This window comes from Phocoena sinus, chromosome 4 (assembly GCF_008692025.1).
Source record: "Phocoena sinus isolate mPhoSin1 chromosome 4, mPhoSin1.pri, whole genome shotgun sequence".
NCBI classification, from domain to species: Eukaryota; Metazoa; Chordata; class Mammalia; order Artiodactyla; family Phocoenidae; genus Phocoena; species Phocoena sinus.
Window position 1 is genome coordinate 77619523 of NC_045766.1, and position 25055 is coordinate 77644577.

The 25055-nt window shown below is 33.5% G+C and overlaps 1 protein-coding gene across 2 annotated transcripts in view; it reads right to left on the minus strand.

Moving 5' to 3' along the window:
* The window catches only part of STXBP5L (syntaxin binding protein 5 like), a 405174-nt gene that overhangs the window by 54550 nt on the left and 325569 nt on the right, over window positions 1-25055 (minus strand). For both annotated transcript variants that reach the window (XM_032630474.1, XM_032630475.1), the window contains one exon: window positions 22786-22851. In XM_032630474.1, the coding sequence (XP_032486365.1) occupies window positions 22786-22851 (66 nt within the window). The remainder of the gene's footprint in view (window positions 1-22785; window positions 22852-25055) is intronic.

The following is a 25055-nucleotide window of genomic DNA, read 5'->3' on the forward strand; positions in this document are numbered from 1 at the left end:
TAATTGCAAAAAATCCTTTAGTAAAGTGATAAGCACTTGACTATTTTATCTTTTATATACGTGAGTTTTCATAATCATCTTTGTCTAAAGTATGTGTAAAAATAGAATGAAGCAACTGGGAAGGAGATAATTGGCGACTGACAGTTTTAGGAATTGTTTATTAATATGTTTATTAATAACAATCATGCCTAACTGACCTCCAGATTAGAATTAAAACTAAGAGCTTTCTTTGCTACTTCCAATAAATATGGAAGTGGGCTGGGAATCTTCTATTTTTTTTATTATTCCTTTTCAACATTCTAGGAAAGAAATTATGATATGTGGAAATTACGTGAATAAATATCAGAATGCGTATTTTTCTAGAGAAAAGCATTCTCATTCTTTAGTCTTCATTTGACATTTGTCACAGTACATGCTATACAAAATGATAGGTAATTATAAGATTATAAGTTTTGCAATGATATATACCTGATTTAAATTCAGTTTTGCTATAGTTGTATGACTTTAGACAAATTTGAATTTTTCATAGCCTTAATTTATTTGTAAAGTGGGAACAATATTACTGATCTATCTCGGATAATTTGTAGAAATTATGTAGCATAATGTCTGACATGTAGTAGGAGGTCAACAAATGGAACTAGAATGTTGATTCTTCCTCTGACATCAATTACATTGGCAAAATACTAATTAACTTCATAACAATTTTGTTAATATTAAACTAATAATACTGAATATGTTAGTGCTTTGCATTTAAAAATACAATAACGTAATTGTCCAATTTAATCAAATTCGTCTAAGATGATATGTAATCAGATTTTGAATGTAACAAACGATTTGACTAAAAGTTATTTAACTTAGATACAATGAGATGAGGTATGTGAATATGCTCCATAAACTTTGGGTATTATGTTCTGTGATCTAGGTTAAAATCTTAATTCTACAATTTATTAACAATATAACCTCAGTTTCTACTCTGAAAAAAAAGACTGGGAACAATGATAACTATCTTAAAGAGTTGCTAAGAAAGTCAAATAAAATAATGTATGTGAAACAGCTTTGTACACTAAAAAATAATGCAAAGACTAATTATTGTATTTTTCTTATTTCAACCATGACATTAGTAGGATTTAATGCTATGACTTTAAGTCAGAATAAAGGAGATGAAAATAAAAGTAATTCAATTAAATTTCAGAAAAAAATTATCTTGGCACAAGCAGATAAAAGTTCTGAAAGAAAAATTTATGAAAGCCTATTTATTTCAGAGCTAGAATTATGAATAAGCTCTTAACCACCACAAAAAATAAACTAAAAGTGAATAAAATCTTCTATAACTTTCTTAAATGGAGAGAACTCTATTCTTTTATGTATCGGACTTTGTTGTTGTTAAATAGCATTAATTCTAAATGATTTTAATATACAAAATGGGAAAAATAGTTCCGGAAAAAGTGATGTTCATTTACATGGTTACAGTCACAAGGGTCCATATGCATGACTAGTTAATGTTTAAAACCATTCTCATGATAAAAAAAAAAACCCGAAAACATTATATACCTTGGTGTGTAATGATTTATGAAACATAATTTTGTAAAATGATTAACAAACAAAATGTTGAATGCTGCCAACAGAACTGTATGGTGATTTTTAAGAAAGGCTTTTTGGAAAGCCATTAAACACTGCCATCTAGGAAACTTGTTATTCATGGACTGGTTGGTTAAAATGTTCAGCCAAATGAATGTAACAAAACTTAAAATTGTTGGCTTTTGCCTACCGTACCAAGATCAGCCTTAAGATCTGTTGGCAGACTTAACTTTCTTGATCCTTTAACTGAAACAACAGAAAAAGGAAAAAGGCAGTTGTTAATTATATAAAATTAAAGAGGAGTGTGAGGGAACAGTATGTTTTACAGTATAAGTATTGAAATCCTAATGAACGTTACATTTAGTGAGCATTATGGAAGCAGAAATATTGTTCAGTGTTAGTTTGTTGTCATTCAGGAATAAATAATATGCAAACAGAAACATGAGAAAAGCAACTGTTATTACAGTAAATAATTAAAGTGCATCTTTGCATAGTTTTTTTCACATGTAGCATGAGAAGTGATTTCTTATTTTGGAAAGAACCAAAAATCAATTCCAGATAAATCTGATAGATAAAAAAGTACTGCAACAAATGTATAAGTTCAGATCATAAATAACAATGGTAAGGGGGAAAACTGATTAACTCTGTAAGCATTTTTTGAAATAGAAAGAAAATTCTATTATAGATGTGTATGATATAGTGAAGGAAACTTTACCATACCTATGGCAGATGAAATGACTTATATATTGAATACTACAATGTTAAATTCAGTAGATAAAAAAATCTTAAATAAAAAATATTTGAAAATAAATTTAATTCTATTATTATAAATCAAACTGTCATAAAATGTTTGAATAAACCAAGAAAACTCCTACAATTTATTGAAAATTTGCCTCATTATCTGTTACTAAAAATTTTACATTGGGCATTTCATAAAATATTTAACTGGAATGTTATAATAGAAAGAAATTGCATTAGGGGAAATCATGTTAGAAATATTTTCTGTCAGTTAATACTTTATTAAGACTCAAATTGGTACTATCAATTAATTTATACCTTCTAATGAGTGACTTTCTTTACAATTAGGAAAGATATTTTAAAATAAAGATGCAGTATGATATAGTAGAAAGAATACTCAATTTAAAATCAGAAAACATGAGTTACAAATTTCTGAATTGTTACCACCTAATTACAAAACTTTGAAAAAGTTTTATAAAAATCCCTTCATCAATTTTCAGCTTAATCTTCCCATCTGTCAAATAACATGTTTGATACTATCTCTAATATTTCAGCTGGAATTATTGGAATATATTTTATAAAACCTAAATATAATAGAAACCTAAATATACTTTTTATGTGTCATGAAATATTACTCATCTTTTGATTTTTTTCCAACCATTTAAAAAACCCATTCTTAATTCACAAGTCATACCAAAATAAGTTGCAAGCTGGATTTGGCCTGTGGGCTGTAGCTTGCTGACTACAATATGCCATGCTAAACTACTTATTAAAGGAAATCTAAGCATTATCATTCTAATAAAAATAATAGCAACAGGCAGTTGTCTCTATAAAAAAGATACTAAATAATTCTATTAAGGAGAAATCAAATCAAATTTGAGCAATGTGGGTTTAGAATCAGCAGCACAACAAAAAGATTGTATTTATATAAAAATGTCAAACTAAATAAATATATGTAATAATTATGCCAGAACAGGTTGCAAATAAAGTATATTTTGTAAATTGATTCACAATTCAGATAGACTGAGGAAGTGGGATGTTACTATTTTAAATCTTTCACTTAATTTTTAAAATAGGAACTAATTCTTTATAATGTAAGGATTTGTTTCAGAATTTATCTTTTTAATTGTTTCTATTTTGTTTTTAAATAGGGTATTTCAATATATCTATATAGTATAAATTCAAAAATGGATTATAATGATGCTTTCAGAAAGAAGTCAAACAGTTCCTTTCTGTTAGTCTAGTATCTAATTTACTCTGGCTCTCAAATCTCCACTTTTGGGATACCCCTTCCACTCCACCACCAACCTTCTTGGCTTCCTGTAGACTGCTTCCTACCTAAAAACTGGGGGCCCGTAACAAACCCCAACCTCAATTGTATAAATGGGGGAGGAAAAGGGAGCAATTAGATGGTGGGATTGATTGACAAACTTCTTTAATAACAATGTTAATAACAGGTGTCTGTTATTTATGCACAGAAAAATCTTCACTTGTCCAGCTACTAGTAAACTCATACTCATCCTTTAAGACAGCTGAAAAATCACCACCTCCTCGAAGGCAGCCTCAGCCTTAAAGCTTCATTTGGTGCCATTATCTTAACTTTCATAGCACCTTGTACACATCTTTTATAACACATTTTATTATACTTGATTTTTTTTTACTTTGTCTACTATCGACTAAAATCCTGAAACTTTGCGTTCTCTAGGGATGGGGATTATATTCCCAATACCTAATTAATTATTGGCATAGAACAGATGTACAATAAGTGTTTGCTGAATGAAAGTTTAAAAAAAACAGTAAAGTTGGAAGGTAGGGGAGAAGGGTTATTCTGAAGAGGGCTAAACAGACAGAAAGCACGTTTCAAGTGGTACAAGAATATGTTACACATTAACATTTGAGGAATTTGGGTTGGAAGATGAGTAAGGCAAGAGGGAATAAGAGGCAAGTAGTCCTGGAAATAAACTGAATGAAAACAGTACGTATTAACCTGTGCAATGTGCCTTGGGAATGCAGCTCTCTGAATTTCTTCATTTTTACTGTTACCTAGCAAAAGCATACATACCACTATCATTTCATATTGTTAGCCAAAGAGGAGAAAATGGGAAATAGAAACTTCACATTACTCATTATCTTAGCACACTGCACTAAGAGAGGTGGAGAATCCTGGCTCAAAGGAATCTTTAAGGTCACATAGTCCAATATCCTACTCAATGCAAGTATTCTCTTACAACATTCTTGACATCATACCTGTTTGTGATAGAAACCTTCAAAGTATAAAAAAGTCCAATTTTGGGTTGCTATAATTGCTACAAAATTTCTTTCCATTTGAGCTCAAACTACTTTCCTTTACCATTTACTAGTTTGTTCCAGTTCTAACCTCTGGCACAATTAAAAAAAAAAAAAGTAACTCATTTTTGCTCTCATATGCCAGTTCTTAAAGCATTACGGGCCATCTCTAGGTACTCTCATTTGGTCAGCAGGAATCTGTATTTTAATAAGTGTTGCAGGCAATACTAATAAAAGAGGTTGGCAGATAGATCACATTTTGAGAAATCATGTTTTACTGTTTTATAAACTTTAACCAACCTATGGGACTTTCACTCAAGACCCTTCCACAAAAAAGTACATCCTGCGATGCATCTCAGATTTTCCATTAAAGAGACGCCATGTTGTCCTTAGTTGTTAAGTTTGATATAGATATTATGTTGCTGAGCATTTTAAGGTGATTATGATTTTATATATATATATATATATATATATATATATAAAGTTAACAGGTACATTTTTAGTTCCTTTTGAGCAATTTTTTTTCGTATCTGTCTTTGATCTTCCATTTTCTAATGAGGAAGAGAAGTTGATAGTTACAAGGATAGTAATGCTCCTATTAGAAGAGAATAGATATGTTTTTCCCCTTCTGTGAAGCTCCACAAAGACTTCTGCTTTTCTTCAAGGTAAGTTTCCTAGGGTCTGGCGAAATGAAGCCCAGTGATCAAAACCATAGCTGAAGTCAAACCGTAACTCAAACATTTGCCAGCTGAGTGACCCTGGTCTGGTAGTTACTTAAATCTCAGGATGACTGTTTCTGTTCCTTTGTAGAATGGGTTTGATAATTAGTCCCTACTTCAAAGGGATCTTGTCAGTATTAAAGAAATATGTGTAAAGTACTTAACATGGTGTGGTAAATAATATTAGGTATTATATTCATTATTAAACTTAGTTGGCAAGAAAGCTTGTCATTCTGTGGTATTCTGTATCAAAAATGACTTACCCAGACAACATGTCCTTTTTGCAATCTAGTGTCTAGTATTAAATACAGCAAGTTTGATAATGCCTCCAGTTGCATATGGTACCATTATTTCTTTCCTCTGCACAATCCCTCAACACCTTGAAAAGCTGCCTGTCTTGGCTCACAGACAGTAATACAGAAAACAGTACCATACTGTAATCCAGCTGCGGGGCAGGGAATATTGCTGCAGCAAGTATTAGAACAGTTTGATTTCTTATTATCCTAGTCCTGTTAGATTCTGGGAAAATTGTCAGGAAATTCTTGCTACTTTTAACATGTTGTGGCTTACATTTTTGAAAATAAAAACAAAGGAAAGAAAATGAATAACTGTACATTTAAAAAGGTGAATTTTATTCTAATGTAAATTACATGCCACTAAATCTGAGTTTTAAAAAATTTGAAGCATCCCCACAGATAGTGTTATTCACTTACCTAACCACATCTATCACCTTATGAATCACCTAGAAATTGTTAGGTAGGATGTCATAAGAGACCAAAGATGATGCAAATGAGTAAAAGGATTAGCTGATGGCAAAATACATATTAATATTTATAAATTCAGGCCTAAAGATTTGGTGACAGCCAAGCGCTACAATAGGACCAGATTATAAACCTTTGCAAAACTATTCATCTCTACTCCTAGATTATCTGCCTCCCAAATTCAGGTTCATTTACAGTAATGAGACATGGTACTGTGATGGTTTACCATAGCTTATGCCAGAATGGGGTCATATGCTTAGCCCTAAATATAAACAGAAGTTCAGGTATTACAACAGGGTTTTGCCTAGGAGGTGTCAGTATATCTTGACTGTATCATTGCCTGTATATTCATACGCCTTCTTCCTAAGTCCTGATTCAATTTAAAGTAAATAATTAGTGCAGCCTGGCTTATCAGAGGAATGTCGTATTGGCTTCAAATAATTTTTTATTCAGATCCTTGGTTCCACATTTGAATCAAAATTTTAGGAACAGAGATGAACCCTCAATCAGTCTGAATATGGCTACTACTTTAATGGGAAATATCATAAAAAGCTAGGTTAGAAGTTTCTAACACAAATCTTTGATAAGCTGTTTGTTGATTAGAAACAACTGGATTGACTTTTTGATTTCCCATGAAGGATTTCTACTTTAAGGCTAAGCTACAACTATTAATTGGAAATTTAGAATGGTCAAGGAGAACAAGTTTAGTTTCTTTAGGCCATGGGAGTTCATCACTGCTTTTATAATATAACCACTATTGTATATTATTGAGAATCTCTGTTCTGGGCACTAGCACACAGTTAAGATTAAGAAACTTGGCTAAAGTTATAATGGTAGAAAGAGGTAGGGTAAGGTGAAATTTCTAAGACTCCAAAGCTATGCCCTTTGCACTAAGCAATACAATCTTCCTGACATAGAAGATACCTGTGTATCCTAGACATCTTCTATAAAATAAATAAACCTAACACTAAATTAAAATAAGAAGTTGTTTAGATTAAAATGTTTGTAAAGTTTATCTACCTGATTCATTACTATATTCTAACCAGTCAGTTAATTAATTTCATTTGTCTCTTATCTTCCCTATGCTAGAAACGAAGATAGGACAAAAACACCTGGTGTGTGTGTGTGTGTGTGTGTGTGTGTGTGTGTGTGTATGTGTATATATATACACATATATAAATATACATATATATGCATATATACATATACATATATATATGTGCAAGTGTAGTTAAAAAACACACACATAAAAATATTTTGGAGTTACCGTGCCATGATGGAGTCCTGAAAGACCTACACACTTCTAATTTTGTTGCCATTTCCCACCCCCCATTTTTTTATAAGTGGTTATGATATAGCCAGGCAAAGAGGTATATTTATTAGAATTTGCCCCAGCATACAAAAATTTAATGTCATGACTCTAGCTTTCTTGCCACCTGAAAATATGTATTACATTTCTATCTAAATGATGTTAGTGAATCAGTGACTTTTTGTTAGTGTCATATAAGCAAATGTTAACTGATTATGAAACTTTATTTCTGTTCTTGTCTATCTTGAATTATAAACTCCTAGAGAGAACTAGGTTCTTCAACACACCTTTTTGAAAGCATACAAAAGGAGGTCAAGTAATTTGTGGAGTGAGAGGAACTTGAGGTCTAAAGATTAGGTTGGTTCCAGCTAAGCCATGTATTAGCAGAATAAACTTGGGCAAGTTATAGAATTATTTTTTTAGCCATAATTCTCCACTCATATAAAATGAGAACTATACCAACCTTACAGGATTGCTATAGAACTAAATATGATAATACTCATGAAAAATACCTTGAGTACTTTAAAGTACTATACCAGTGTTGATTACTGTTTTTGGCAAACAAGGTTTAATAAATTCAGATTGTGATAATTTGATTATATAAATTATAAAAACTAAAAATTACTTTCAAAACCACTTTTTCCTGGAACTTAAATGGTAAACAGTGTTTCTGATGTTTCATGAAAAATATATCTAAGTTCTTTTTTTTTGTTAAAACATTGTCTCCTTATAATTTAGCAACTTCTCTCTGCTTGGATGTCATAATTGCTTGGGTTTTTTTTTCCAGCTTTTTTTTTTTTTTTTTTTTTGCAGTACGCGGGCCTCTCACTTTTGTGTCCTCTCCCGTTGCCAATCACAGGCTCTGGACACGCAGGCTCAGTGGCCATGGCTCATGGGCTTAGCTGCTCCGCAGCATGTGGGATCTTCCTGGACTGGGGCATGAACCTGTGTCCCCTGCATTGGCAGGCGGACTCTCAATCACTGCGTCACCAGGGAAGCCCTTTCCAGCTCTTTTAAAAAAACTTTATTTTATATTGGGGTATAGTTGATTAACAATGATGCATCAGCCTCAGTGTATAGCAAAGTGACTCAGCCATACATGTACGTGTATTTATTCTTTTTCAAATTCCTTTCCCATCTAGGCCACCACAGAATATTGAACAGAGCTCCCTTCACTACATAGCAGGTCCCCGATGGCCATCTGTTCAACACATAGTAGTGTGTATATGTCAATCTCAAACTCCCAATCTATCCCCTCCCATTCCTCCCCCCCAGCAACCACAAGTCCATCCTCCAACTCTGTGAGTCTGTTTCTGTTTTGTAAATAAATTTATTTATATCATTTTTTTAGATTCCACATAAAAGTGGTATCATATGATAATTGTCTTTCTCTGTCTGACTTACTTCACTTAGTGTGATAAGCTCCAGGTCCATCCATGTTGCTGCAAAGGGCGTTGTTTCATTCTTTTTAATGGCTGAGTAACATTCCATTGTATAAATGTATCACAGCTTCTTTATCCGTTTATCTGTCAATGGACATTTAGGTTGCTTCCATGCCTTGGCTATTGTAAACAGTGCTGCAATGAACATTGGAGTGCATGTATCCTTTCAAGCCATGGTTTTCTCCAGGTATATGCCCAGGAGTGGGATTGCTGGGTCATATGGTAGCTCTATTTTTAGTTTGTAAAGGAACCTCCATACTGTCCTCCATAGTGGCTATACCAATTTACATTCCCACCAACAGTGTAGGAGGGTTCCCTTTTCTCCACACCCTCTCCAGCATTTATTGTTTGTAGCCTTTTTAATGATGGCTGCTCTGACTGGTGTGCAGTAATATCTCATTGTAATTTGATTGCATTTCTCTAATAATTAGCAGTGTTGAGCATCTTTTCATGTGCCTCTTGGCCATCTGAATGTCTTCTTTGGGGAAATGTCTATTTAGGTCTTATGGCCATTTTTTTATTGGGGTGTTCGTGTTTTTGATATTGAGCTGCATGAGCTGTTTTTAGATTTTGGAGATTAATCCCTTGTCAGTTGCTTCATTTGCAAATATTTTCTCCCATTCTGAGGGTTGTGTTTTCGTCTTGTTTATGGTTTCCTTTGCTGTGCAAAAGCTTTTGACTTTAATTAGTTCCCATTTGTTTATTTTTGTTTTTATTTCCATTATGCTAGGAGATGGATTGAAAATATATTGCTGTAATTTATGTCAAAGAATGTTCTTCAATTGTTTTCCTCTAAGAGTTTTATAGTATCAGGCATTATATATAGGTCTTTAATCCATTTTGAGTTTATTTTTGTGTATGGTGTTAAAGAATGTTCTAATTTCATTCTTGTATATGTAGCTGTCCAGTTTTCCTAGCACAATTTATTGAAGAGACTGTCTTTTATCCATTGTATAGTCTTGCCTCCTTTGTCATAGATTAATTGACCATAGGTGCTGGGTTTATTTCTAGGCTTTCTATCTGTTTCACTGATCTATATTTCTGTTTTTGTGCCAGTTCCATACTGTTTTGATGGCTGTAGCTTTGTAGTATAGTCTGAAGTCAGGGAGCCTGATTCTTCCAGCTCCATTTTTCTTTCTCAAGATTGCTTTCGCTATTCGTGGTCTTTTGTATCTCCATACAAATGATGAAATTTTTAATTCTAGTTCTGTGAAAAATGCCATTGGTAATTTGATAGGGATTGCATTGAAGCTGTAGTATGGTCATTTTGACAATATTGATTCTTCCAATCCAAGAACATGGTATATCTTTTCATCCTGTTTGTGTCATCTTTGATTTCTTTCATTAGCATCTTATAGTTGTCAGAGTACAAGTCTTTTGCTTCCTTAGGTAGGTTTATTCCTAGTTATTTTATTCTTTTTGATGCAGTGGTAAATGGGATTGTTTCCTTAATCTCTCTTTCTGATCTTTCGTTGTTAGTGTATAGAAATGCAACAGATTTCTGTATATAAATTTTGTATCCTGCAACTACCAAATTCATTGATGAGATCTAGTAGTTTTCTGGTAGCATCTTTAGGATTTTCTATGTATACTATCATGTCATCTGCAAATAGTGACAGTTTTACTTCTTTTCCAATTTGTATTCCTTTTATTTCTTTTTTTTTTCTGACTGCCATGGCTAGGACTTCCAAAACTATGTTTAATAAAAGTGGCAACAGTGGACATCCTTGTCTTGTTCCTGTTCTTAGAGGAAATGCTTTCAGCTTTTCACCATTGAGTATGATGTTATCTGTAGGTTTGTCATATATGGCCTTTATTATGTTGAGGTATGTTCCCTGTGTGCCCACTTTCTGGAGAGCTTTCACCATAAATCGGTGTTGAATTTTGTCAAAAGCTTTTTCTGCATCTATTGAGATGATTATATGGCTTATATTCTTCAATCTGTTGATGTGGTGTATCACATTGATTTGCAGATATTGAAGAATCTTTGCATCCCTGGGATAAATCCCACTTGATCATGGTGTATGATCTTTTTATTGTATTGTTGGATTCAGTTTGCTAGTACTTTGTTGAGAATTTTTGCATCTATGTTCATCAGCGATATTGACCTGTAGTTTTCTTTTTTGTGTGATATCTTTGTCTGGTTTTGGTATCAGGGTGATGGTGGCCTCATAGAATGAGTTTGGTAGTGTTCCTTCCTCTGCAATTTTTTGGAAGAGTTTCAGAAGGATAGGTGTTACCTCTTCTCTAAATGTTTGATAGAATTCGCCTGTGAAGCCATCTGGTTGTGGACTTTTGTTGGGAGTTTTTATTATTTATTTATTATTATTGTTTTTTTTGGTATGCGGGCCTCTCACTGTTGTGGCCTCTCCCGTTGCGGAGCACAGGCTCTGGATGTGCAGGCTCAGCGGCCATGGCTCACAGGCCCAGCTGCTCTGCAGCACGTGGGATCTTCCCAGACCGGGGCACAAACCCGTGTCCACTGCATCAGCAGGCAGACTCTCAACCACTACGCCATCAGGAAAGCCCTGTTGGGAGTTTTTAAATCACAGTTTCAATTTCAGTAATTGTGATTGGTCTGTTCATATTTTCAATTTCTTCCTGGTTCAGTCTTGGAAGGTTGTACCTTTCTAAGAATTTGTCCGTTTCTTGTAGGTTGTCCATGTTGTTGGCATAGAGTTGATTGTAGTGGTCTCTTATTATGCTTTGTATTTCTGTGGTGTCCATTGTAACTTTTCCTTTTTCATTCCTAATTTTATTGATTTGAGCCCTCTCTCTTTTTTTCTTGATGATTCTGGCTAAAGGTTTATCAATATTGTTTATCTTTCAAAGAACCAGATTTTAGATTCCTTGATCTTTGCTATTGTTTTTTTGTCTCTATTTCATTTATTTCCTCTCTGAGCTTTATGATTTCTTTCCTTCTACTAACTTTGGGTTTTGTTGTTTGTTTCTCTAGTTGCTTTAGTTGTAAGGTTAACTTGTTTATTTGAGATTTTCTTGTTTCCTGTGGTAAGACTATATTGCTATAAACTTTCCTCTTAGAACTGCTTTTGCTGCATCCCATAGGTTTTAGATCATTGTGCTTTTGTTTTCATTTGTCTCTAGGTATTATTTCCTTTTTGATTTCTTCAGTGAGCCATTGGTTGTTTAGTAGCATATTGTTTATCCTCCAAGTATATGTGTTTTTTTTAGTTTTTTTTTTCTTGTAGTTGATTTCTAATCTCATAGTGTTGTGGTTCGAAAATATGCTTGATATGATTTCAGTTTTCTTAAATTTTCCGAGGCTCACTTTGTGGCCTAGCATGTGATCTATCCTTCAGAATGTTCCATGTGTGCTTGAGAAGAATGTGTATTCTCTTGCTTTTGGATGGAGTGGTCTATAAATATCAATTAAGTCCATCTGGTCTAATGTGTCATTTAAGGCCTGTGTTTCCTTACTGATCTTCTGTCTGTCAATCTTTCTATTGAGGAAAGTGGGGTGTTAAAGTCCCCCACTGTTATTGTGTTATTGTCAATTTCTCCTTTTATGGCTGTTAGTGTTTGCCTTATATATTGAGATGCTCCTATGTTGGGTGCATAAATCTTTACAATTGTATCTTCTTCTTGGATTTATTCCTTGATCATTATGTAGTGTCTTTCTTTTTCTCTTGTAACAGTCTTTATTTCAAAGTCTATTTTCTCTGATATGAGTATTGTTACTCCAGCTTTCTTTTGATTTCCATTTGCATGGAATACCTTTTTCCATCCCCTCACTTTCAGGCTGTATTTGTCCCTAGATCTGAAGTGGGTGGGTCTCTTGTAGAGAGCACATATATGAGTCTTGTTTTTGTATCCATTCAGCCACTCTGTCTTTTGGTTGGGGCATTTAATCTGTTTATGTTTAAGGTAATTACTGATATACATATTCTTATTTCCATTTTGTTAATTGTTTTGGATTTGTTTTTGAAGGTCTTTTTTCTTCCTGTTTTGTTCTCTTCTCTTGTGATATGATGAATATCTTTCATGTTGTGTTTGGATTGCTTTTTCTTTTTTGTGTATCTTTGTAGATTTTCCATTTGTGGTTACCATGAGGTTTTGATGTAGCACTCTATGTATAAAGAAGATTGTTTTAAGTTGATGATCTTTTCATTTTAAATGCATTTCCAATATCCTGCATTTGTACTCTCCTCTTCTCACAATTGCTGGTTTTGAATTCGTATTTGTATGTGGATGATTTCCTACCTTTACTGTGTGTTGGCCTTTACCAGAGAGCTTTTCCCTTTGTAATTTTCTTGGTTTTAGTTGTGGCCTTTTCTTTTCCACCTAGAGAAGTTCCTTTAGCATATTTTGTAAAGCTGGTCTGGTAGTGCTGAATTCTCTTAGCTTTTGCTTGTCTGTAAAGCTTTTGACTTCTCCATCAAATCTGAATGAGAACCTTGCTGGGTAGCGTATTCTTGGTTGTAGGTTCTTCCCTTTCATCACTTTAAATGTATCTTGCCAACCCCTTCTGGCCTGCAGAATTTCTGCTGAAAAATCAGCTGATAACCTTATGGGAGTTCCCTTGTATATTATTTGTTGATTTTTCTCTTGTTGTTTTTAATATTTTTTCTTTGACTTTAATTTTTTCAATTTGATTACTGTGTGTCTCTGCATGTTCCTTCTTGGGTTTATCCTGCCTGGGACTCTCTGTGCTTCCTAGACTTTGACTGTTTCCTTTCCCATGTTAGGGAAGTTTTCAACTATTATCTCTTCAAATGTTTTCTCAGGTCCTTTCTCTCTCTCTCCTCCTTCTAGGACCCCTATAAAGTGAATGTTGGTGCATTTTATATTGTCCCAGAGGACTCTTAGACTGTCTTCATTTCTTTTCATTCTTTTTTCTTTATTCTGTTCTGTAGCAGTGATTTCCACCATTCTGTCTTCCAGTTCACTTATCCATTCTTCTGCCTCACTTATTCTGCTATTGATTCCTTCCAGTGTATTTTGTATTTCACTTATCATATTATTCATCTGTTTGTTTGGTCTTTAGTTCTTCTAGGTCTTTGTTAAACATTTCTTGTATCTTTTTGATCTGTGCCTCCATTCTTTTTCTGAGATCTTGGATCATCTTTACTATCATTACTCTGAATTGTTTTTCAGGTAGATTGCCTATCTCACTTCATTTAGCTGTTCTTCTGGGGTTTTATCTTCTTCCTTCATCTGGGACATATTCCTCTGATGTCTCATGTTGTCTAATTTTCTGTGATTGTGGTTTCCATTCCTCAGGCTGTGGGGTTGTAGTTCTTTTGCTTTTGTTATCTTCCCCCTGGTGGATGAGGCTGTCTAAGAGGCTTATGAAGGCTTCATGATGGGAGGGACTGCTTCCTGCCCACTGGCGGCTGGAGCTGGGTCTTTTTCCTCTGGAGGGCAGGGCCATGTCAGGGGATGTGTTTTACGGGCAGCTGTGTGCTCAGAAGACTTTAAGTGGCCTGGTGGATGATGCATGGGGCTGAGTTCCTGCCCTTTAGGTTGTTTGGCCTGCGGTGTCCCCACACTGGAGCCTACAGGCTGTTGGGTGGGGCCAGATCTTGGAGAGGAAATGATGGCCTCCAGGAGGGATCACACCAATGAGTTTCCACCAGTGTTTTTGTCCTTGCAGTGAGCCACAGCTGCCCCCCCAACCTCCACAGGAGAACCCCCCAGTACTAGCAGGTAAGTCTGCCCCAGGCTCTTATGAGGCATCTTCTTTTTTTCCTGGTCCTGGTGCACACGAGCCCTTGTGTGTGCCTCCAAGAGTGGAGTCTTTGTCTCCCCCAGTCCTGTGGAATTCCTGTGATCAAACTCCACTGCCCTTCAAAGCCAGATTCTCTGTGGGCTCTTCCTTCCATTGCTAGAACCCCAGGCTAGGGAGCCTGATGTGGGGCTCAGACTTTCACTCCTGTGGGAGAACTTCTGTGGTATAATTATTTTCCAGTTTGTGGATTGACCACTTGGTGGGTATGGGATTTATCACAATTGTGCTCCTACTGTCTCACTGAGGTTTCTTTGTCTTGTAGGATGTAGAGGATCATTTTTGGTATTTTCCAGCATTTTTTGTGGTTTATTATTCAGCAGTTATTATTTTGGTGTTTTTGTAAGAAGGGGTGTGCTCACATCCTTCTACTCTGCCATCTTTTCTCCACTAACCGGATGTCATATAATTCCAATTGTGATTATTTTTTGTAATTCCCATTTTGTTCTCAATTTATTAATGAAAATCAGGGGGAAAGCTTAGGCTTTACAACCAAATAAAACTCAGTTGGGATTCTAGCTCCACTTATTTAAATACTCTGAGCTTCAGTTTTCTCATCAGAAAAAAGGCATATCACAGGGGTGTTGTATTACACAAGGAAAAAAAAAGAAACTGCTGTCTTGGAAAATTGTGGGTTACAATTATTTTTAGGTTCCTTAGTCACTGACTTTACTTGGGGTCTAGAACATTGGTAATTCAGGCTTGTTAAAGTTGTAAATCTAATCACAACTATTTTTTAATGAATGCCTAATTTAAGAAGGCTGTACAACTTGTGTTTGATTCTGATTTGGTCCCTATGAGCAGCATCAAATAGTCAAAGAATCTGCATAAAATTTACAGGACCTTTTTCCTGCTCACTACTTTTGAGAGAGCAGTGCCCCTCTGAGGTGATGTTTTGGAGTTTCCATGATAATCAATCATAGTTGTTTCTGATCACAGAAAATATTTAATTGTATCATGAAGAGTTAAGGAGAATTTTTACAAAACTACTTTTTGGCTCTTAGGTTTTCCCTAAATTATCTGTTGGCCACTCCATTATTTTCTTATAGGCCTGATGAAATTATCCAGGTTTACAGTAAAAAAAAACCCCACCACTATCTAAATTCTATGGCAAATGTCAAAAGCCTTAGGTATTCCTGCTTTATATCTCCTGAAGTTGGTGTCTGTAGTTTTAACCATTGCTTTAGGAAAATTAGTCTTCATTCACCATGAGAGACCTGTGTTTTCAGCACAACAAGTAAGAATAAAGGTTTTGAGACAAATTGTGAAGTCTAGAAAATTATGGAGTATGAATAACTTCTTTGTTCATAAAAGAGATTTTCACTTTCACCTGGCAAGTGATGTACTTGATTCCTCTGTCTCACAGCTGGTATTTCATTCCTATAAAAGCCTGGTGCTGCCTCGGGAGTTCTGGTAGCAAGTCCTAAAGGAAGGGAATAAAAAACTATTGGCATGTAATTTTTAGCCCAAGTAAACCAACTATTTTTACCTTAGAGGTGAATTTCATGATAACTATTTGGAAGGGTGTCTGTTTTGTGCCTTTACCTGAGTATTTTGGTACTGCCTCAACAGAGGACTCTTTGGAAGGAAGAAGCATTCTTCTTTGGAGGATGTAATGGGGTTCTAGACATGTAGAATCACACAGAGGCAGCATTCAAACTAGGCTATGAGACCTAGTTCTAACTCAGGTTTGAGAACAACAGAGTTGATTACTTCTTTTTTAGTATTTTGTGACATTATTTTTTGTGATATTTTTTAATAAAGATTTTTTTTTTTTTTGCGGTATGTGGGCCTCTCACTGTTGTGGCCTCTCCCGTTGTGGAGCACAGGCTCCAGACGCACAGGCTCAGCGGCCATGGCTCACGGGCCCAGCTGCTCCGTGGCATGTGGGATCTTCCCGGACCGGGGCACGAACCCGCGTCCCCTGCATCAGCAGGCGGACTCTCAACCACTGCGCCACCAGGGAAGCCCAAGATATTTTTAAGGATAAATATTTCTATCACCCTAGTCTTCACTTGAATTTGGTAGCATTATAAGTCTGTTGTATATTGTGGACAGTGAGAATCATGAGGATGGATAGCTGCATAGGTCGCAGCTGTATTAGGACATAATGCTAACCTAGAAAATGATGTTGAACAGGGAAAATGATTTTTAAAGGCAAACCTGCAAGTAGGACAAATTAGAAAAATGCACACCTTGTGGGCAGATATAACCCTACAGTTGAAGGCTTGGTTAGTTTCTTGGGCCAAAGAAAAAGGGGCTGTTTCCTTTAGGGGACTGCAGTTCTGTTCCAGGTAAGTGGAGCTAGGGCTCATGTTAGCTTCTGCTCACCCCCTTGGGATGTATGTTTATGCAGTGCACAAACTGCACAAGCTTACCTGGTGAGGGAAAAATGGTTACACAGCTTTAAAGAAAAATAATAACAATTTGTATAACTATTGCTTTAATGTTGGTTTCTGCATATAGACTGTCAGTTCCATTTGGCATGGGGTATGTTAATTTTGTTCATTAGTTTATTCTCAGTGGATATCATAATATCACTCTAACTGTAGATACTGTAAATTACTTGTTAAATAGTTGGGTGAATGAATAATATGAAATGATTGTTATCCTGGAAGCTGAGAACATCAGCATTCTGGTTGGCTCACTGGGACCCTTTCAGCTCCCATCCCTACTCTTGTCTCTCTCATCATCCTAAAGGAAATATTTAATAGTCATTCTATTAATTAGAATTATTATTCTATTAATATTTAATTTAATAAAATATTAAACTTCACCCTATATTGTGGTTTATTGGGCTAAAAGGGAGTTTAAGATCCATGTAGGAAAGCAGAGTTATAAAATGATTATCAGTTTCTGGCTCTCCTAATTTCTGACCTCTCTTACTCAGAGATATTCCTCATAATTAACTCTGAAATCTTGAAAAGCTCATACCTGAGACTGGAAAAAAGAAAAGATATCTGCTAACACCACATCTATTCAGCATTGTTTTGGAGGTCCTAGCTAATTTTTTCCTTTAGAAAGAAGAAATGGAGCTGTCATTTTAACAGGGGGGAGCATAATTGGATACATAGATAATCTAAAAGAATTGACAAATTACTGAAATAAGTTTTATCAAATATTCCAGACATGAGGTCAATATACAAAAATTAATTATTTTTATATTCTAGCCATAAAAAATAATAAAAAGATATTTTAAAATTTACAACATAAAAATATCAAATACTGAGTAATAAAGCTAATGAAAGATGTGTAAGACCTCTACAAAGAAGACTAAAAATATTAAAGTAAAGAAGACACATAAATGGAGAGATACCAAGTGGAAAATTCATTGTTGAATGTCATTTCTGACCAACTGATCTATAGATGAAATAAAATTACAATCACTATCCAAACATATTTGTGTGCAAACTGACAGGTTTTTTCTAAAAGTTATATGAAAAGACCTAAAATAGCTATAGCATTCTTGAAAAAGAGCTACAAAAACAAAATTGAAGGACCTATACTACCAGCAATACTATAAAGCTACAGCAATTAAAACAGTGTGGAATCGGATTAATGGTAAACACACAAATGAAATAGAACATAAAGTCTAGAAACATGCACATACATGGTAGAGTACACTAATTTGTGGCAAAAGTACCATTTTAGTGTAGTGGGGGAAATGATAGTTTTCTCATACATGGTCCTTGTCAACTGGATACCTAAATGAAAGTAATAAACCTTGACTCTTTCCTCACATTAGACACAGAAATACATTTCAAATGGAACTTGAACTTAAAAGTGAAGGTACAGGGCTTCCCTGGTGGCGCAGTGGTTGGGAGTCCGCCTGCCGATGCAGGGGACGCGGGTTCGTGCCCCGGTCGGGGAGGATCCCACATGCCGCGGAGCGGCTGGGCCTGTGAGCCATGGCCGCTGAGCCTGCGCGTCCGGAGCCTGTGCTCCGCGACGGGAGAGGCCACAGCGGTGAGAAGCCCGCGTACCGCAAAAAAACCCAAAAAAAAAAAAAAAAAAAAAAAAAAAAGTGAAGGTACAACAATAAGCCTCCTAGAAGACAGGGAAATAGTTTTATGAACTTGGGGTGGGCAACGATTTTCTTAAAAATAAAACAAAGCACATAAAGCACTAACAATAAAAGAAAGTATTGATCAATTGAATAACATTAGCATTAAAAACTTCTGCTCATGGAAGGATCACCTTTAAGAGAGTAAAAGCAAGGCACAGAATGGGAAAAGATATTTTGCCCTATATACATCCAAAAAAACTACTTCTTTTTATGTATGTATCTACCTATCTACATACATATGCAGAATTTCTTATATATCAAAGAAAGTTGGCAACATAATAAAAATGAGTAAAATACTTGAATATCTTACAAAAGAGGATATTAAAAATAGTCAATAAATGTAAAAGTTCATCAAAATCATTAGACGTCAGGGATATGCACTGCAAGTTAATTCTACAGCAAGACAGCACTATATACACTCCAGAATGATTGAAACTGAAAAAAGAAAATTGGAAAGTATGTGGAACAAATAGAACTTTTATACACCGTTAATGGAAGTAAAATTGGTGCAACCACTTTAGAAAACTTGGTAGTATTTCCTGAAGCTGAACATATGCATACCCTATGACCTCAAAACCCACTCCCAGATACATGTAACACAGAAATGAGTTATATTTGTATTAAAAATTAGACAAGATTGGTCATAAAAGCTTTACTTATAATAGTCCCCAACTGAAAACCACCTAAAATGTTCAGCAATAATAAACTGCATAAATAAATTGAGATATATTCATATAATGGATCATTACACATCAATAAAAATCATTCAGCAACATAGATATCATACACATAATGTTGAACAAAATAAGCAAAAAATAAAAGTAAATACTGAATGATTCCATTCATCTGAGAGTCCAAAACCCACAAAACTAATCTATGATGATAAAAGTCAGAATAGCAGGTACCTTTGTGGGGGTTAGTGGCTGAGAGAGGCATAAGGGGAGGTGCCCGGGGTTCCAGTAACATTCCATATCTTGATCTGGGTAAGTTTACTTGGTGTATTCGTTTGTAAAAACTAGTCTACCTGAACTCTTAAGAATTATGCACTTTGAGGTTTACATATTGCACCTCAGTTTAAAAAAAGTTTACCTCAAAAGAGGTAAGGCCAAGGAATACAAAAAGAAATTACAAATAAAAGCAAGAGTTGTGGTATTAATAGCAAACAAGGTGAATTCAGGTGAAGGACACAATATGAAATGAACAATGGTGATTAATGGTAAAGAATGTATGGATATATCTTTGAATATTTACACATGAATATTTTAAAAAATAAACAGCAGATACAAGGAAAAATAGAAACACATGATTAATACAATATTTTAATTCACCTTTTCCCCATCTTTGACAAGTCAAGTAATCAAAATATAAGTAATGACATGAGAGACTTAAATAACATGATTAATAAGGTAAAACTTACAGCTACCTAATGCCACACATTTACATTAAATAACTCTTGGGTCAAAGAAATATAAACAAACAAACTGTTTACTATATAGAAAATACTGTTAATGCAATCATAATATATCAAAAGCTATTACATGTTAAAACACAGTACAAAGAGAAATTTAGCCTTGTTTTATCAATATGTAAGAAATAAATATAAATGAATTAAGAATCTACCACAAAAAGGTGAAAAAGGAAAAAGTAAAATGAAGGAAAACAGAGGAGACTAATAAAGATAAAGCAGAAATCAGTAAGCTAAAAAATAAATTAAAAAAACCCAGTAAAACCACTGTTTGGGTTTAAACAGCAAAATAGATCAACTTAGTTACCCTAATTAAAGAAAGGCTCTCAATCTTTTCATATGTGTATTGTATATTTTTAGAAATGTTCCGTAATGAAAAAATTTTTCTTTTCAGAGAAAGTACAAACGTACAAGATAAGTAACTATAAAGGGTAAATGACAGGGGAATTCTACTAAAATGTTAAAAAGTAGATAACCAATAGTATTTAAATTATTGGGCATAAAGAAGTCCTTAAAAGAAAAGATCAATGATTAGAAAAAAACTGCTCTAAAGCAAGATATACCACAAGCAAAGTTAAAAGTTAAAATTGAGAAAAATACTTGGATCTCATGTCATAAAGGGAAAATCTTCTTAACTTATGAAGAGGACTAATTAATTTAAAAAGAATGAACAACCCTATAGAAAATGGGCAAAGTATATGAATAGATAATTTACAAAAAATATTTAAAGAACTCTTAAATATATAAAAGGGTGTTCAACATCACTTACAATATGTGAGAGGTAAATTGAAACTGCATTGACATATTCTTTTTACCAAATAGACTTGCAAAGATAAAAAAATTTGATAACCAATATTTTCATGTTATTGCTAGAAGGAGAGAGAACTGTTGCAAACCCCAAGAAGAGCAGTTGGGGAGTATCTATAAAGATTAAACAGGTGTATACTCTTTGACCCAGCAACTTCAATTTTAGGAATTTATCTGATAGATATACCTGCACACATTTAAAGTGAGGAATGTACCAAGGTTAGTCACTGTGGCGTTGTTTGACATAGCAATAGACTGGCACTAAACTATGTGTCCTTTAATTGGTAAAATGATTAAATTATAGTACACACACGTAATTCAATATCATATAAATGTAAATAATAAGAAAATACTTTATGTAATGAAATGGAAAGCAAGATACACTGTAAAGTGAAACAAGCAAAGTACAACGAAGTGCATAATATTACTACTTTTGTACAAAACAGAAGGCAAAAGTCTGTTTCTTTCTGGTTTGTTTACAAACACAAATTGCCTGGAAGGATAAACAAGAAACTACCAATAATGTTTAATTTTTCAAGAGAGTGGAAACAATGTATGGGGAAGGATGGGAGGGAAATTTTTTTTTATTCTATTTCTTTTTGATATTAGAACCTAATAAATGTATTACTATTCAAATTCAGATTATGGATGAGAATTTAAAGTGAGATTAAATTAATTGAATTTGATATAGAATATTAAATTATATTTTAATTGAAGATTTCTGACACGGGAAAGTATCAAAGTAATATTTTAAGGAGATTAATTTTGCAACATGATATGCAAAATGAATTCTAAGAGGGAGAGATGGAAAATAGAGACACCTGTTAGAATAATTTTGTAATATTCTAGGTATGGTGTAATAAATACCTATATTAGGATGGTGCCAATGGGAATGCAAAAGAAAGGGTAAATGTATGAGACCATGCTTAACATGAAAGCAGTAAAATAAGGATTAGATGGATATGATTAAAACAGAAATTTACACAGGACACAACTAGATTCTATTCAGCCTACATTCCTGAAGAATAACAATAAACAACTAACAACTCTTAAGGAAGTAGATTGAAGAATGTCACAATTCCAGCTGAATTTCTAAAAGTCAAAATTCATTGCTTTATAAAGAGATAACTAAATGTTTATAAATTTGCATGAAGTTAAAAATAAAATAATTTAAATTAAAAAATAATTTTTTGATACTCTGTGAAAACAGATCTACAATTCAATGTCAAAGATATACCTAATCTTTTGGTGCTTAAAAATTTACACATTACTATGTGTATATTACAGAAAAATCAGGTAAATAAAAAATTTTTAAAAAGCAAATTATTCACAATGCTGACACCCAACAATTTGTACTATACCTTTTTTTTCACAGACCTTAAAAACTTATTCCTAAGAAGCTTTATACTCATATTTTTAATGTAATGGGCTCACAACATATATTATCATTTTTCTTTTGCCAATGAATATACATGTTTCAAAACTATGATCCAGAGGGATGGTTTCATATGTTACTGCACCTACAGTATATATTTCCCACTAATTCAGCTCTAGCTATGAGACAGTTTCTGTATAATATTACAATTTTTACTTAGCATTATTAATATATCTGCAAAATAACTTCCTTTAAAATGTTTTTAAAAGTATTATACTCATACCTCTGATCTTAATTTTTTGGGAAGTAATAAATATTTTAAGACATTTATTTCTATTTTATTTTGGAATAGAATTTGCTTATGGTTAAATTTCAAAATGAAATTACACCTAATTACCAAAATTATGAATTTCTCAAGAATTATGAAGATAAAGCAGTAGATTACTGCAGTGAAGTAATCTTCAGAAGATTGAAAAATACCACTCATGTTTACCTGAAGTGGGAGACTTGCAACGCTCAAGTTCCAGGGGAACTGGACTGTCATTCAGCTCAGTTAAACCTGAAAATAAAATGACAAAAAATGAGAAAATTTGCTAAAATATCGTAGATAATTCTTATTAATTCCTATAAGTTTTAAAAGGTTTTATTTTTCCCCCGTGAGAACTTTTCTATGCTTATGTTATGATAATGATTTTGAAAATTTTTAACAATGACATAGGAAAAAATAAGCAATAACTGATATATAAAGGGTAACTGAATACGATGGTGGAAAGATATAAAAGTCGTTTTCTTATTTTTTCATATGAAGTAACTATTTTAGTAAATGATGTAGTTTCATCTGAAAATAGACCAAGAAAAACATGAAGTAGAAGGGGTTTTTAAAAAGATCTAATCAAATCTTCCACTTCCAAGAGAAATGGTTATTGGCTTTTTAAAAGACCTTCAAGGAGATATAACAAATTTTAAATACTATACCTATTTATAAAAATGCAGTATTGTATAGTAAATACTAAATGATTTGTTCAATGGTATCAAATTCCTTCTTATAATAAGCACTATATTTTTCTCATTTCTAATATTTCTTATATTCTATTGTCACTTTCCTGAAAAATATAAGGATAGGCACAATAGATTAATAAACATTTTGTAATTCCCACTATCTGCCAGTCTGCTTTCCTGTGTCATTCACAAAATATCCTTAGGGTTTTCCTACCCTTATTGGAGAGTTTCATATTTTTTCTTTGTAAATAAGTATTCAGAGTTTCCACTTTAATGTAAATCCCATACCCAGGGGTACTTAAGAGCCATTGTCAATTACCCAAACCATCTTTATTCATATTCCTTTCCACCACCTCCTTTATATAATTTGTACCAATAAACTTGCTGTAGCTTCAAAAAAACCATATAATTTTAGAAAATGTCCATTGTCACACTCTATCCCAACCCTTACATTTTATAAATAAGAAACTGTAATTCGGAGAGTTTAAACTATTTAAGGTTACAGAACTGAGCAGTGCCAAATCTTCAATAGAATTCTTTATATATTTTGCTTAAGAGTCTTTTGTCGGAAGTAGGTATTGTGAATATTTTCTTCAATTTGTGACTTAACTTTCCATTTTCTTGGTGACAATAAGATGTCTTTTGATGAGCAAAAGATTAATTTGCCTTAAGGGCAATTTATTGATTTTTTTTTCTTTAGAATTTTTTTTTGGTTCCTGTATAAGTAATCATTGCCTACCCCATGGTAATGAAAATATCACTCTTTGTTTTCTCAAGAAACTTTTTTAATTTTTAGCATTCATTTTCAGGGCTATAATTAATCTTCAGTTAATTTTGATTATGGTGTGAGGTAGGGATTAAGGTCCATTTTCCCCCTATTTGCCCAGTTGTTCATGATTATTTATTAAAAAGATTTTCCTTCCTCATTGATTTGTGTTAGTGCCTTAGTCAAAAATAAATTGACCATGTATGTGTGGGTCAAGTTCTGGATTCTCTATTCTGTAATCATTGGCCTATTTTTCTTTTTTTTTTTTTTTTGACTACCACACTATCTAATTAATGCAGGTTTATATTACATCTTGTAATCAGGAAGTGAAATCTTCCAACTTTGTTCTTTTGCAAAAGTGTTTTAGTTATTCTAGATTCTTTGCATTTCTACATATATTTTAAAATCAGTTTGTCAATTTCTATAAAAAGATATGTTAGATTATTATTGAGTTGTGATAAATCTATAGATAATTTGGTAGAATAAATATCTTAAAAATATTGAGTCTTCCAACCCATAAAGATGGTATCTCCTCCATTTAAATAATGTTCTTTCTGTAGATTTGAGTGTACAGGTCTTATACATGGCATTTTTCAAGTCTTCTATTTCCTCTTTCGCCTTCTGCCTAGTTCTCGTATTATATTTAAAAGTGGAGTATTAAAATTACCAATAATTGTTGAATTGTCTATCCCTTTGATTCTGTCAGATATTGCTTCATGTACTTTGTAGCTCTGTTGTCAGGTGCATATATTTATAATTGTTATATCTTTTTGATATATTGACCATTTAATCATTTTAAATTGTCCTTTAGTGACATTTTTTGATTTAAAATCTATTTTGTCTGATATTGGTAGAGCTATTAGATTACTGATCTGAGATCTTTTTTCTAATTTAAGCTTCTAATGTTGTAAATTTTCCATTAGGCACTACTTTAGTAACATCTTAATATCACAAATTTTGATATTTTGTGTTTATACTTTCACTAAGTTAAAAATATT